This window comes from Dromaius novaehollandiae, chromosome 21 (genome assembly GCF_036370855.1).
Source record: "Dromaius novaehollandiae isolate bDroNov1 chromosome 21, bDroNov1.hap1, whole genome shotgun sequence".
Taxonomy (NCBI): domain Eukaryota; kingdom Metazoa; phylum Chordata; class Aves; order Casuariiformes; family Dromaiidae; genus Dromaius; species Dromaius novaehollandiae.
Genome location: NC_088118.1, coordinates 1724684 through 1739913, shown reverse-complemented (window position 1 = coordinate 1739913; position 15230 = coordinate 1724684). Strand labels below are relative to the sequence as shown.

General features: G+C 50.0%; 1 protein-coding gene across 4 annotated transcripts in view; it reads right to left on the bottom strand.

Moving 5' to 3' along the window:
• Positions 1-15230, bottom strand: part of CEP164 (centrosomal protein 164) — a 44025-nt gene continuing 28795 nt past the window's right edge. For all 4 annotated transcript variants that reach the window (XM_064524192.1, XM_064524193.1, XM_064524194.1 and 1 more), the window contains 18 exons: positions 14183-14314; positions 13208-13424; positions 12527-12604; positions 12141-12272; positions 11704-11826; positions 11390-11533; positions 11082-11165; positions 10093-10161; positions 9010-9188; positions 8210-8336; positions 7869-7936; positions 7496-7703; positions 6310-6417; positions 5024-5138; positions 3801-4166; positions 2995-3061; positions 2314-2436; positions 1-1383 (listed from right to left, as the gene is read on the bottom strand). In XM_064524192.1, the coding sequence (XP_064380262.1) occupies positions 1284-1383; positions 2314-2436; positions 2995-3061; positions 3801-4166; positions 5024-5138; positions 6310-6417; positions 7496-7703; positions 7869-7936; positions 8210-8336; positions 9010-9188; positions 10093-10161; positions 11082-11165; positions 11390-11533; positions 11704-11826; positions 12141-12272; positions 12527-12604; positions 13208-13424; positions 14183-14314 (2440 nt within the window). In that variant the 3' untranslated portion in view covers positions 1-1283. The remainder of the gene's footprint in view (positions 1384-2313; positions 2437-2994; positions 3062-3800; positions 4167-5023; positions 5139-6309; positions 6418-7495; positions 7704-7868; positions 7937-8209; positions 8337-9009; positions 9189-10092; positions 10162-11081; positions 11166-11389; positions 11534-11703; positions 11827-12140; positions 12273-12526; positions 12605-13207; positions 13425-14182; positions 14315-15230) is intronic.

Here is a 15230-nt window from a genome sequence, read left to right as displayed (position 1 = left end):
CCCTGCACTCCCTGAGCAAGCAGAGGGTGGGAGGACCCGCCCAAAGGCCTCAACCCTGGGGTCAGACCCAAGAACGTGGACCCGACCGGATGGCCAAGCTGCCCTAGGACAGAGGCCGGCCAAGTCATTTAAAAAGTTCTAAAAAAGGTCAGTAAAAAATGTAAATACAGACACTCTTTTGAGATTTTTAAAATGCTCATCAAAAATATATTGCTATTTGCATGTAAACATTCCCCGGCCACGCTCGCAGCACGGACTGCTGCGATGCTGTGCCGGGACACAACACCTGGAAGCAAAGCAGGAGGGGGAGTGGGAGGACACCCCAGCCGCGGAGCCGAGCTCTGGACCCATCCCTGGCTATGAAAAGACCCGGGTGAGGCTTCATCTCCTCTCGACACTCACACCAGGCCGCGCTTCCGAACAGCGGCTGCGCAGCAGAAACTGCCCCGTGCTCCCTAGCCCTCGCTGCCCTGCGTCGGCACGTTGGGATCGAACCAGACGAGCGCCCAGCAGCGCTGCGCTGTGCGGTTCTGCCTGGCGCTGCTGCAAGAGGCGGAAGCAGGGTGGTCTTCCCCAGAACATCTGCCACGAAAGCCGCCCTTGGCTTCATTTCTATTGCTTCCACATCAACAAAAAAGAACGTTTCCCAGAGAGTCAGAATCCGCCATTCTGCACGTCATCTGCACGTTAGCAGCCAGCCTCACAAAACCAAGGCCCAGAGCACACAACCTGGTAGACATTTTCCACTAGAAATCCCCAGATTCTACAGCCATTTTGCTGCTCTCTCTCCCCTGCTTTCACACGCGCTACAGAGGCCAGATGTCTCTGCTCACCTGCCACGAAGCATTTGTTGGGCACCAGTGTGGGCACCTTTCCTGATACATTTCCTCTAGCAAAGTCTCAGCTGGATTCACGTCCTCCCCCTTGACCAGTTACTCACAGTCCTCCGTGATTCACAGCTCTGCCTCACGATCGCTAGAATACTAATGAGAGAACTGTTGATTTATTGAAGCCCTGATATTTCACCACTGGATTAAACAGTCTATAAAGTATATTTGGACACTTTACAGGATTAGAAGAATCCACCTGGGAAGTTCACTTCCTCCTTCCTCTGCTCTCTTGCTAAGAGACTTTATTTCAAGGGCACAGCACGGAGGCAGAATGGAGATGGCTGGGCGTCACCGAAACACAGCGTATCATTAGGGAGACCGCACGGGCCCCAGCCACCATCTCTGCAGGCACTGCGCCCACAGCTGAGGGCTGAAAATGCCAGGTCCCACCTTTCAGTAATGGTACACTTTAATCTGCTTGTTTTCATCCAGTCCTAGCTGAAGTAGGCTGGGGCTGCTGGCGGGGGGCTTCTGTGCACCTGGGAAGAGAGGCCTGGCAGCTGGGTGAAGGAAAAGCACGGCTTACGCGAGGGATTAGCATGCATGAGCGCAGCCAGGAGACAGGACAGGTACTGAGGGGCAGGAACCAGCCTCGCGCACACGTGTTGTGTTTAGCCTGCTGCATCCAAATCAAACGGAATTAAAGGGGGATTACGGGACTCAAAGGAGCACTGTGCTCAGGACAGCTTGCGCTATCAGAGGGACTGAGGGATTTGCTGCTAATATCAGTGTACACTGCAAAGGCGATACTTACAGCCTCAGCATAATGCTGTTACAACACAAACCTCCCTGCAAAACATCTCTGTGAATAGCACTGAGAGGTTTCATTCCAGTGCCTTGTCTCCATTTAATCCAAACCCGAGCTGGACAGGACAGCTCCACGAGGGAGCCGGGCCCGCCCTGCACAGCCACGTGGCCATCCCGCGTGGCAGGTCCACGCGACTCCCGGGGAGCCGCGCTTCGGACGCTCTCACCACGCAAAGACAGGGCTGCCGCCCACAGCAAAACCGCTAATGCTGGGGTCGTACTAAAGGGACCAAAAGCAGGCCTGCAAGGCCAGGTCCCCGCTTCCCTGCCTCCTCCTCCATCGGGCACTCGCTTTGTAAACTCTCACACTACCAGCTCCAAGCGCTGCGTATGGCAGCAGAGCAGCAGCACTCCAGAGCACCACAGCACAACCGGAGAAAGGGAAGAAGAGATTTCCTCAGAGTCAAGTACAGCTCAAAGAAGAAAAAACAGCTCACTTGTCTTAACTGCTGAACAACGTGTTCTTTTGCAGAACCGGACAGTAAAATAGAGGCTAAGGCTTCAGAATTGCTGTTGAATGCTTTTCCGCTCCTGATTCACTCACCTCCTGCTGCCTCTTCCTACCTGCTGCAGGAAGCTGGAGTGCAATTAAAGACCAGATGCAGGCAAAGGATACACTTCTGAATCCCTCTTGAAGTCTTCTAGCCATTTCTTGTTGGTCTCAATCATTCCTTGAATACTCATCTTATCTGACTCAGAGCCCCGGAACTGGGAGTGCTGGAACAGGCGGATTTGCTCACTGTTGTGTGTGAGAGGGAGAGAGAGGGAGAGTAAGTGGGGGAAAAAGAGGTCTAAGAAGAAACGATCCTAGAGCTGAGAAAGATGATGAGCTGTTACAAAAAGAGCCACAGCTAACAAGCAGCAGCCTCTTTTTGGCTCCAAGCCCTCTGCCCAAACACATCATGGGGAAAAGCTGCAGCAGCCACCCACTGTCCAGCTGCTGTCCTTCTTTTGGTCTATGTAGCACGAGAAAGGCTCCGGTGGGAGCCTCCCCTCCACCCACGCGACACAGCAGAGCCGGCGTGAGCTCCGCTCAGCTGGCATCCTTGGACCCTCTTCCTGGGAGCGGGGTTATCAGCACAACCCTGACTGCAGCTGCACTGAAGAAGCTGCAAGGCAGCGTTGAGCGTGGGGCACTGAATAACCAGCAATATCTAACCTATCTACTTAAGAATAATATCTAACTTATTTGATATCACAAGTAGGTCAGAACAGATTCACATCTGACCTTTAAACTATTCCAGGGAAATAAAAGCAGCACAATAAACCAGAAACACTCGAGCAAAAAGAGCCTTACTCTGCAGGTACGTAACCCAGCTTGCTGTCCAGAAAAGCAGAACTTCCGCTGAGCGATGGTAACCCACCTGGAAAACAGACATTAAATACAGGTCCAAGAAAAACATCAATAGTCCTTAAACCTGGGTGCATTTGCTCTCCTGTTCACTGTGCTATGGACACCCTCCACAAGCTGAGCCATCTGCAGAGGCACTTCCGAACAACGGGGGAAACAGGCTGGGAGGACAGTCTGCCAGACTAGCCCAAGGCTCGCTTTCCAACAGGGACGAGGGCTGGGAAGCAAGCAAGAATTGCTGGTTCAAACCAAGAGTACCAAGTCTCCTCTCAGACTTCAAAGCCACCAGAGATCAACAGTAAACAAACATGATGCTCATCTGCTCCTTTCGCTACCCAAGGATAAGTAGGCCTGGGATTAAGCACTGGAAGAGGGGGGGGTTTCCACTCCAGATGCACAGGGCATGGTGGTGTTTTTAAGGAAAGCAGCATGGTGAACCCTATCTGCAATTCACAGGAGGCTCCCAGCAAAGCAGGGCTGCCTCCTCCTCTTTTGCTCCCTTCTTTAATAACTGCTTTCTTGGGTGTACATCAGAGGCTGAACTGCTCTGGAAGCAGGGTAACGAGATCAGCCATATGCTGCAGTTCCTGGAATGAGGTTCACTCATTCTCTATCTCATTAGCACCCTTCCCAACAGCAGCACCAGCGGATCTGGGCTTATCAGCGTCAGAGTGAGCTGATTACAACTTGCAGGACAGTGAAATGAAAAGCCATAGACACACAAGCAGAGGGATTAAGAACTGGAGACTGACCCGGGAAATACTTGTGCCATTTCTCTGCCAGGGTGCTATCCACCGACTGTCCAGCTGTGAAGGAGCGGCTGGAGCTCAGCCCAGCGTTCCAGGCCCACCGGTCGACCAGAGACGCCTTGGAGGAGGGCACCGAGGAGCCACCCGCCTGCACTCCTGCCAAGGAGGCATAGGCAGCAAGAGGGACGCCGTCGCAGGGCACCTGCACGGGCACTTGCGTCGAGGTGAAGAGCGGAGACTGGCGATTGTTCAGCGAGCCCAAAATGCCGAGGACCCCGTTCAGCTCACTAGTGATGCGGTGCAGAGAGTCTGTCAAGTACTGGATCTTGTCCTGCTGGGGGTCAATCTGCAGATCGGTTCTCAAATCAACTAGCAGAAGAGGGGGGGGGAAAAAAAGGGATCACTGGGAGGGCAAGGGAGACACTGCCTCCCTGTCAGGAAACTTGCTTTCTGCTCTGTGCTCATAAAAAGCATAAAGCTCTCTGGGGCACTGGACAACCTAGACATGGGACCATCGGGACTGTGCTGATACAAGGGCTCTCACCTTAAGGTGAGAGAAAGCCCCAAAGTTTCATGTGTGCCTGCAGATGTTTTACTGAGCAGGGTCAGAGAGACAATCTCAGACTAGACAGACTGTCAATCTGTTGCCATAGGGAAATTTTCTAAATTCTTTTTAAGCTTCAGCTTTGCCAGCCTTTCTGCAAGCAATGCAACCCTGCTGCCTGCTTCCGGAGAGCCCTGCATTTCACCTGCACAGCCCCAATTACAGCAGACTGAGAGCAAACAGAAAAGTACAAGCAGCAGACAGAGGCAATTGCAGCAACCTCTCCTATCGTAGAGATGGGAGGAGGAAGAAGCCTGGACACCAGCAGAAGAGCAGTACAGCTCTGTAGCAGCAGAGAGGGAAGGGCTGAAGCTCAAAGCACAAGCGTTAAAGCCACATTTTATAACCCACACTAATAATGAAGGTAGAGATTTCAAAGGCTAGCTCACGCACACATTGCACCCCTCTCATATGGCACGACAGGCAGGGAGCAAGTCTTTCAGATAAAATGCTATACAGAGCACTCCCAGTTATAGACGGCAGACCTGCCTCCCTGGTTTAGAAGCTAATGAGCACAAGTGAGAGCAAGAAAAGGGACATCACAGAGAGGTGAGAGGAAAGGCAGAGCTAGGCCTAAAGCATTAAACACTAGACAAGCATACTGAACCAGCCGGGTCCGCACATTTATGCTGATGTACATCTGCACTGGACGTGCTGTTTGTGTCCTCAGAGTTGCTGAGATCAAAAGTCACCATCTTTCTGCATGCAGCACTCTTCAGCGTATCTTCATCTGAAAGCTGGCCAAGATATGGAAAACAGTGCAAGTAAAACCTGTGTGCTGTTCCCTGGAACAAAAAAGCCACGGGAATACTGCCTGTGGCCACTCTACACAGACTGGGCTGCACACTCAGACACAGGCCAGGAGAAGGCAGAGGTACCCACCTTCAGTCCCCTGCCAGCAATATCTGAGAGCAAAATGACTGCTTGGTCTCTGGAAGAAGCAGATGCATGCACTAGAGGCCAAATCTAACAACTGTAAGAAGAGGATCTTCTGGTCAGAAGTAAAAGGGTTTTGTGGATTAAATAAGCCTCATAATTCTTGCATGGGCTGCATTATCTCTCTGCACCAAGGACAAGAGCCGGACCATCAAAGGTCTTATGCACTCACATCTGCTGCTGCCCTGTCTAAGGCCACGTGGTCACAGGCAGAGCTGGAGAGATTCCAGGGATTGCCTTGATCAGGAAATAAGACCAGATCACCACAAGGTCGCATGCCCTTGTTTTCTCTGGGCACAAATCATGCCAATTTTTCAGGCTGCTTTCTATATCCATTCTGCAGTCGTATACTTAAAAGCGAGTCCAAATGTCATCAGCAGAGGGAAGGCACAATATTTGCAATTTTGCCCAAGATGCAGACGGGTAATAAACATCTAACAATTTGGATGTGAGCTTTTGTTTCATATCCTTGGATACTTCAGCATATCAGTAGTAACACAGATTTGTCTCTAACCTAACAAACAAGCTTCTCGCAAGCCAGTTCGCTCAGCGTGTTTCCTCCAACCAACTCCATCCCTGACGCCAGCAGCCCTGCCTGGCAAGCTGCCACCGTGGAAGACACTCTCCCTCCATCCTAAACCCCAGCCCACGTTTGTTCTGCTGGCTGCAGAGCTATTGAATCATGTGGATTCGAGTCTAATTAGGTTTGTCGTTCTTTCCAGCTCTGTGACTAGCCTACTCTCTCTGGCCTCTCCCCCAGAGAGACAGACACATCGCTCTTCTCTCAAAGAATGAGTTTCTAGTAATCCAGCTCCACAGGCAAGCACCAGTCTTCAGCCACCATCAGCTAAACAGCCCTCATGGGGACCAAAAGCCCTACAAAGACCCCAGCCGAGGGGACGAGACCAAGAGCTCTGTGCACCACGGGAGTGCAGCTGGGTAGGTCCAAATAATTGTAATGCCGGTGGTTACCTCCTCCAACAGCGACGACTCCAGCTGGCTGAGTTTTTCTTCCTTCTTCTTCAGCAGCACCTGTCCTTTCCGCATAGCCGACTTCATCTTGTCCAACTGCTTTGCTTCCTGCAGTGGAGCAACAGCCAAGCCAAGGAGGAAAATTAAACGAGAATGACAGGAAATAATCTAGTGGTCACGGTGACTTTCACCATCTCACTTCTACCCAACACAGCATATCATGCTGCTGGAGTAAAAATGCTCCCAAGCCTTTGAGATCATGGCAAGTGGAGAGTACAGAGGGGAGAGCACGGGCCTCAAGCAGGTTCACCCCAAGGAAAAGAAGGTTCCCCTTCTGAACCCTGCATCCAACGGAGTCAACAGCTCTGTTTCTGCAAATAGGAGTGCTCTCCATCATCAGTAAGGGAACTGAAGATATGCCCTGTGTGTAGCTGGTGTATCGGCAGAGCTGGTAAGTATTAGAGAACCCCTTTTCAAGCAAGAGTGAAATCACTGCAGAACTACAACCACAAACTTGTACCTACCAGCACTTTCTTTCATATGAGGAGAATGTGTGTCACTGGAACTGCATGATGCAGGAACCCCTTTCCTTACTGAATGCTTCCTCCATTTTTAGGATGGAAGAGCTCTAACTAACAATAAAATTCCTGCAATCTAGCAGGCTACTGAGAGTTGGCTGAGCTGCAGTGTCTGCTCTGAAGCTTGTTGCTGGTCCAAAGCACGCACAGTGAAATAGAACTTGAAGTATTCGATCTTGCAAAGCGCCGGTAGCTGCGGGCTATGCATGCACATGCAGGCACTCTCTGCCACTCATCTGATGCACAGTAACGCCACTGTCATCCAAGCCCTAAGTTAGGTTCTAATTAAGCCTGTTTCGCAGCACATCGCATTTGCCCAGTACTCCTGAACAGCTCTCTTGGCCTCCCTGAAGTAATCTCTACGGCCAGCCTCTGAGATGGGCAAGGGCTCTAACCTCTGTGCTACCATGCTGAAGACACACAAGCAGGGATTAAGGAACACCTCACATCTGTCTGTGGACACACAAGATCTGATTTCCAGGAGGAATGAACACCCAGAGCTGCCTGTCACTGCAGCTGCAGAGCCAGGAATCGAGCCCAGGACTCCGGATCCACTGGTGCAGCCGTGACGCCTCTTATCCGAACAGAGGCAGTGCTCAGCTGCTCACCTCTTCCAAGTTCCTGCGCACGCCCTCCAGGAGCTGGGAGCTGTCAGGATCCTGCACCACCTCCTGTGCTTTCTGCATGTCCTGGCGCCACTGCTGCTTTGCGGCTTTCAGTGCTGTGTGCCTCTTCCTCATGGAGCGGGTCTGGCGCACCAGGAACTCCTTGGCATTCCTAATGGAGATCCCTTCTGCAGAGATGTAGCTCCTGACGCTACAGGATGGAGACAGAAACACAGCTGGCTTTCTCCCCCTGTGCTGGGCGTTCTGTCCCGCAAGCTTCACGCAGCACCCTCCCAAAAACGGACTGTCAGTGCGTCCTGTGTGTGTAAAACCCAAGGAAAGCACCTTCCAAAGTGACTGGCGCACGGATACTCACTGATCAAACTGGTAGTCGTCGTCCTCATGGCTTTCAGAGGGTGGGGAAGCAGGCGTTCTGGATGAGTGCTGAAGAGTTGGAAAGTTTCAAAAACTAAGAAATATGCATAACAAAATATGCATGACACCAAAGGCACCCAAGTATCCCCCATCCCTTTCCCCCCAGTCAAAACAGACAGAAAGTAACAAAGAGTACAAAAGATATTGATGTCTTCCAGCAAAGAAAAATGCATCACTGCATGTCAAATCAGTTCAGGCAGCAGGCACCAAAGCCAGATTTTTTGAGGGAGTTACAATCTCAGAAGTCACAAGGCAAATGCCTTTGCAATGGGCTCTACTCACAGCTTGAATAGTTTCTCCCAGGTCTTCAACATGGAGCTCAGCTTTCCCTCTTGGAGATTCTTCAGTTTCTTCTGCCTCTAGTTTTTTCAAAATCTCCTGTTTGCTCCTGATGGCCGCCTCAAGCTCACTGCCACAGAAGAAGGTAACAATGGCTCACACATACGATTTCCCACACACCAGAATAATAAATACAAATGAGGGACTTCATGCTATGGCAGCTGGCAGATCCAGACTGCTAGAACCAGGGCTGGGGGTACATCAGCCACTGACAATAGAGCTTGCCAGCTACCGTTAAAACAAGCTTCTACTGCCACTGGCTGCTTAATGCAGCTGAATTGGTCACGCAGTGCCTCCAGACAACACCCGCATCGGGTCTGTGTGATGTCAAACATAACCACTGGCTGTATAAGGAAGCATTGGTTCATGTCCGTGTTTACCCTTAAATATACGGGCATGCCCTTACCCAGGACCCCCTGCTATCTTAAGATGATCTTTCCTCTGCCTTTCACTGCTTCTCTCAAAGCATTTTATTGACCTTAAAGACAGATGTGGGGAAGACAAACAAATGAACCTGACAAGCAGAGATGAAGGGACAAATTTACACGGCAAGTTTTTAACGTGTCTGGAAACAGAACCCAGGAGCTCTGTGTCCCAGACGAGCAGCAAAACCACCATTACGGTTCTGAAGGAATATGGCCCAACATATAAGAAGCTCAGAGGTAGGGGAGAGGCCCAAGAGTAGTCTCTGCTGGAGTGCAGGGTAGATTTTGTGCATTAGGGGAAATTTCACATACACACACCTGATGCGCTTCTGCAGCCTCTGGCTTCGGGTCTGCAACAAGTCCACCTGGGCCTCCAGCTCAGTTTTCTGGTCTTGGAGCTCTTCAAGGGACTTACGCAGTTGCCGGATGGAGTCGAGAAGGCTGACGTGCACCTTTCTATTCTCCTCTAGACGGAGCTGAGAAGCCAAAACAGCCTCCTAGAAGCAAAAAAGAAACCCCTGTAATTTCCCCGGCACTCCATGCAAGAGACTCATACTACCTACACTGCTCACAGCAGATCCCAGAGCTACAAATGTGCACACCACATGCCAGTCCTGGAGGAACAGACAGCTTGCCAACATCTCACCACAGGAAGTTCTCCTGGATGTTGGAGGCATTTACCTTCTGGTCAGGTCCACCCTATTCACCTTGCTCACACATTCCTTAGCCTGCTCTGCAGGCCCTTCACAACTGTAGGCAACTGGTAACACTCTGGAAACCTTTTATCTGGTGAGCAGCTACTTGATCTGCATCTCAGCTTCTGGCCACAAAGCTGCAGTGACTCTGATGTCTGCAGCACTATAAGCTCATACATCCTGCAAAATACGGGAGTCCGCAAGGCAGAGAGGTGGGGAGGGCAGAGGAGGCCAGCGTCCAGCTTCTCTTTGAGACTGTGCAGACCAGTGCATTTCAAAGGGACAGTTCATTGGCTTTGCATACTACAGCAAGATAGTTTTTCTGCTCAGTCTGGGAGACGACCAGCCTAAACTGAGGCTCCCATTTCACCTTCAATGGTTCTGGCAGCTACTATCTAGGCACTGTCCCAGCTATGAGACAATTTGGTAAATGACATATTAATCAAAGACTAGGACTTTATCCATAAACAGTACCAGAGCAAAGCAGAGCAGTGCAGGACTGTCGCCTACTTTGGGGAAATAGCTCTGAGCTTCCAGCAAGGTGGCACGCCAGGCTGAGGCAAGGTGGCAGGGAGGGATTTTTAGACCCACAATTTAAGAGCTATACAGCTTGCTTTTTAAAGCCATCATTCTAGCATGCTCCCCCTGGTCCCTGTCTCCTGAAGAAAAGCAGCACAACACCTCCCCAGGACTCAAACATACATACCTCTCTCTCCAGCTCAGTCCGTCTGTCTTCATCCAGCAGCTGCTGCCTTTTCTTTCTCAGAGTCTCCTCCTACGTACAGGAGAGCAAGTAGATGAGCATCAGAGCATGGTGATGCCAGCAGAGGAGACTGCTGAGACTCAGCAGCATTTGGAGAAGTGCAGAGGTCAGGCCTAAGTTTCCAGACCATTACAAAATAGCTGAGCATTGTTCTCAGTTTTGCTTTGTTCCCCTCCATATACACTCACTCCGTTCCCCTCCTTTTGTTAGACTTCACCAAGGGAGAAGCTGGGAATAAGCGTATCCCTGTGGGAAGAACATCCCATCTTGCTCAGCGGCAAGAGTTCTCAAGGCACATGCCCATTTGTCCAGGATCTCACTTTTGTGAAGCCTCTGGTTGCCCCCAGCATTTCTCCACCTTTTCCCTTTCTTACCCCGGTGCTACTTGGAAAGGACGGGGTAATAGAATCAAGATTATCTACAGCCCTTGGAGCAAGCCAGGACTTACGAGATCTGACAGATAAGAGTATCAGCCAGTGATTTATTTATGCCAGCTCCACAGCTTTTGGAGCATCTTCCTCTCCACTCTGCTTTCCACAATACAGGAACAGTCATTCCCTTCTCAAGACAGCAGGGAGAAGAGGAGGTAAATCAGGAAGAGATTGTCCGAAATCCAAAGTAACACTCAGCAGGACGTGCTGTCACAACAGCATTTGCATGAGCCCTCTAACACTCTTACAGCCACATACTGCCTGCCAAAGCAGGGGAGCAAATCCAGGGCATTGACCTTCAACGCAAACACCAACAGCCATGAAGCTGGACTATAATAATAATGCTTAGTACTGCTCCAATTCTTGATAGACATTTCACTTCTAACTTGGGTGGCAGCAAAAGCCTTGGCTGGAGCACTTCTGAAGAGTAACTCACAAGGAAGCAGCCAGAAGAGCAGCACAGCTTGGGAAATATCTAAGAGTCCACCACAGCTCGCTCACCTGGTTAAGGAGCTGCACCGATTTGGCCTTAACAGCCTTTGCTCGCATTTCAAGCTCATGTTCTGAATCCTGGAGTTTTCTCTCCTGCACAGAGATGGAGTGAGTTAAACAGAGAAGAATGGCACAAGCTGCTCACCAAGCAGAGCTCTGCCACCAGGGCGAACAGCAAAAACCTGGGAAAATATGACCTGCCACTTGTACTGCACTGGGCTGTGGAGGGTGGCAGGAGCACTGCAGTGTCACAGTACCCATGCCATCCCCAAGCAGCCAAGTCATAACAAACTATGATGATGTAGCGTTCTCCTCACCTTCTCCCTGTGCCTATGCTGCAATTCAGCAAGCCGCTCATCCAGCTCTGCCTGCAGAGCTTTCACCTCCACTTCATGAAGGTGTCGGAGGCGCACCACCTCACTTCGCAGGCCCTCAGACAGCTCCGCTCTTTGTTTTCTCTCCTGTTTGTTGCAAAAGCCAAACGAAAAGTGGCGGAGTGAAACAGAGGGTTCTCCAGGAAGCCAGCATGAACACATAGGACACACACCCTCGGGAAAGCAATGCCAGCCCAAGGACACCCCAATTGAGCTACTACAGCCACCTCCCAATTCACTGTGCTCCCCCGCAGTACCTCCTCCTCGTACTGATCTCGAATCCTTGCTAGGACCTCATGGTGCTCCTCTTTCATTCTCTCCATTTTCCTCTCATGGTCTTTTTCCACTCCCTGGCGTTTTTCTCTCAAAAGCTCACTGAGCTGCAGTGATCAAACAAAAAGAGGCTTCACCTGAACCACGGCACTGCACTACAGCAGCCCCCCACCCAGAGAGCAACTTCTCGCAGAAGGAGAAAGGCTGAAGTTCAGAGTACCCTGCGACCGATCACAAGATCAGGCAGCGGCCTGGGTGCTAGAAAGCAAGTGCCCCGGTGAGGTGAGATGCTGTAGGAGTGTCCCTTCCCCTAACGCGCCACTGTCATCCTTGGGCAGGGAACTCTGCATTTCAGACCTCACCAAGCATCCAAGAAGGAGAGAGGGTGGAGAATCTTCAGCCACCGAGGATGAATACTTGCCTCACGTTCATATTCTGTTACTTGGTATGCTTTTTGCTGGACTTTCTGCTCTGCCCTCTGCAAGTTTTCACGCAGCTGAGCCTCCTCACTCCTCTGTGCCTCTGCTATCTGGGTTTGCAGGCTGGAAATGACCTGCCAAGCAAACCACCCACAGAGACATGTCACCCTTCTGACAAGATCCATTTAGTGCCCTCCCACAGAGAGCAGGCAGCATGGCAAAGATCAATGTATACAGTCTCACCCCTCCCTACTCGGAGCATGTCCAAATGCTGACCCAGACCAGAACCATATTTAGGAAGTGGAAAAAATTAATGCCACCCTCCCCAGCCACATTTGGAGACAGTGTGGATAAAAACAATTCATATCCTAGAGACACCAGCTCGTACCTTTCGATGCTTCTCTGCTGCTGCATATTTCAGCTGCTGGAGCTCTGCTGCAAACTGCTTCTCTAGCTCATCTGTGGCCTGCAGAAACATAAGCAATAGACGGCCTGCTGGAAAACCTCTATTTGTAGAGACACAGTGCACAGGATGCAGCTGCAATTAACATCTATCCCTAAGCTTCAAAACCCACAGCAGTCAACCCCTGTCCACGACGAATGACATACAAGGTGCCTTCACTCTCTCTCTGTTTCCACCCCAAGACATCTTGATGGGCCTGAACATCATGCTGTGCTATTCCTGGGAGGACCACGAACTGTCTCCATTCAAGGATGCTCCAAGCCTTCTGGAGGACTAAAGCAGCAGTGAAAGCTATTCTGATCTGGCAAAATGGTTTGGCTTAGTTTGGCAAAGGCACACAATGATCTTTCTCACTTCTTCAGATGCAACGTGGCCATGTAAATAATGGTTAATTAATCACCATTGCAACAAAAATATGAGATTACTCCTTCCCATCCCAATCATCCCTCTAATAGCATGCCAAACATCTTCCCTTTATGTTTTAACTGAATGACTATTAAAGCACATGTGGGTGTTCTGTAATCTCAACAGTTTAACACTAAAATGCAAGCCAAGTCAGCATAACTGGCATGGGTCTGACCCTATCTGGTAGTAAACAAGTCTCACCTTCTTTTTTTCCCTTTCTAATCTCTCCTTGAACTCCCTCAGGAACTGTTCCTTCTCTTGTTCCAGCCCAACCATCTCATTCTGCTGAGCATCCTCCATTTCCAACTTCATTTTCTCCAAAATAACCTTCTTCATCCCCTCCAGGTTCTCCTTCTCTGTCACCTGCAGCGATTCCCACTCTTCTCTCAGTTTTTGCAGTGCGACCTCTTGCTCTGCCCTGGTAGGTTTGCAACAAGAATGCAGAGACAGAAGGAAGTCAGACTTTGGTACTCTAACACTGGGTTGCATTTAAGAACTAGAGCTCAGGGCACAAACCACTACAGGATGAGACACGCCATTGGAAGAAACGGAGAACCAAGGCCTACTCAGATTCACAAGCATATCACTTAAGCCCTTGGAAATGAACAGCTAAGCAGTCAGATGGAAGACAAAGGGAGCTGTGCACATACCTGTCAGCTAAGTAAAAAGGAAATAACCAAAACGTAAGTTTTCCAGTGTCTGCCCTTTCTGCTTCCTCCAATTGTTTTCACAGGCCTCCATAGCCATTACAGAGAGACATCCAGTCAATGCAAGCTACATTACAGAGCGCAGCGCTCCTTGAGAATGCAATTTCTTTCACTCACATGCCCCAGAGCTGTGACTAGGCCTACACTACAGCAACACCTCTCTGCAGGGCACTATTACGTAGTGTGCTTGCATTTAGCAAATCTTCATCAGCTCTAAAAAGGCAGAGCAGTTACCATTACGGCTTGTCAGCTTTGTCTCCTATTAACACGTGGCTGCCCAGCACGTACTGGATCATAGTTACTTTGTCATATTTACTACTAAAGCAAGGTATCAGCTGTGGGAAGCTCAGGTTGGCTAGTTCGTCCTCTTTAAGGGGCTGCTGGTGGCGTGCAAGGTACTTCCCTCCCCAGCCAGCAGAGTTCATGCTCCCAGGGAGGGCAGCTTCCTACTAGCAGTGAAACTTTTCACCTTATCTTCTCCTTCTCTGCCTCAGTCTCTGAGGTGATTTGGACTCGCAGCTTTGAAAGTCTCTCAGCTTCTTCCTTTCTCACCCGCAACTCTTCCTCTTTGGAAGCCTTTGCCAAATCCTCTTTCAGAGTCCTGAGAGATAAGGAGCAGGAAAAAAAAGGTTCAGGAGGCTTTAATATCTTCAAAGCCACCTCCCCCAGGCCCACAGATCAGCTGCTGCTCCCACTAGCTGTGCCTGCTTGAGAGATGCATTCCCAAGGCTCCAGATCATTAATTCTCTTCCATACTTCCAGAATGCGGCTGATGGTACTGGAGACGCAACCTCTGAGGAACAAACTTCTGTGGCACATTTTTAAAATGCAGTATATCATCACAGGTGGCACTTTTTTTTTTGAAGTAAATGAAATCAACTCCTGATAAATGAAAAGAGGCTCCCAGCCAAGGTAGCTGGATGTATTAGCACATCTGCAAGGTCCATATTTTCATACTAGACCCCTTTTCATTACTGCTTTATTACTGCTTAGACTTTTCTCCCTCCAGGTGCAATTTCTATGTCTTCCTTTGCACCCAACACAGCATTCCCACAACATTTCATGTCAAGGTACTGTTCCTGGCTGTCTCAGTGTGCTGCTAAGAGCATATTTATTAGGGCCACCCCAAACAAAATGCAAGCCCTGAGAGCAAACCCCCAGAAACAAGAGGACCCAGCTCCCAGTGCTGTTCTGCTGTCTGGATTGTTATTAGTTAGGTCTCTGCACATTGGCTGGATTTCACACGTACAAAGCCTTGCCCTATTCCTAAAAGCCTCGTTTGGAAGTCCCTCTGTAAAACATGCAGTACCAGAGCTTCATATGGTTCCTCTGGGGCAACCTCATCTTTTCTAATGTTCCAATTTCCAGTACTCTTACTGCCATTTAGCCCAGGATTTGAAAGTCTGCCAGGTGGTAAAGCACCAGACACTAAAGCACCAGGCACTGAACTGGAGACTTTTCCCAGGTTTACAACGAGACAAGTGCGTAGTTATGCTGGAAGCTGCATATGCACTGAA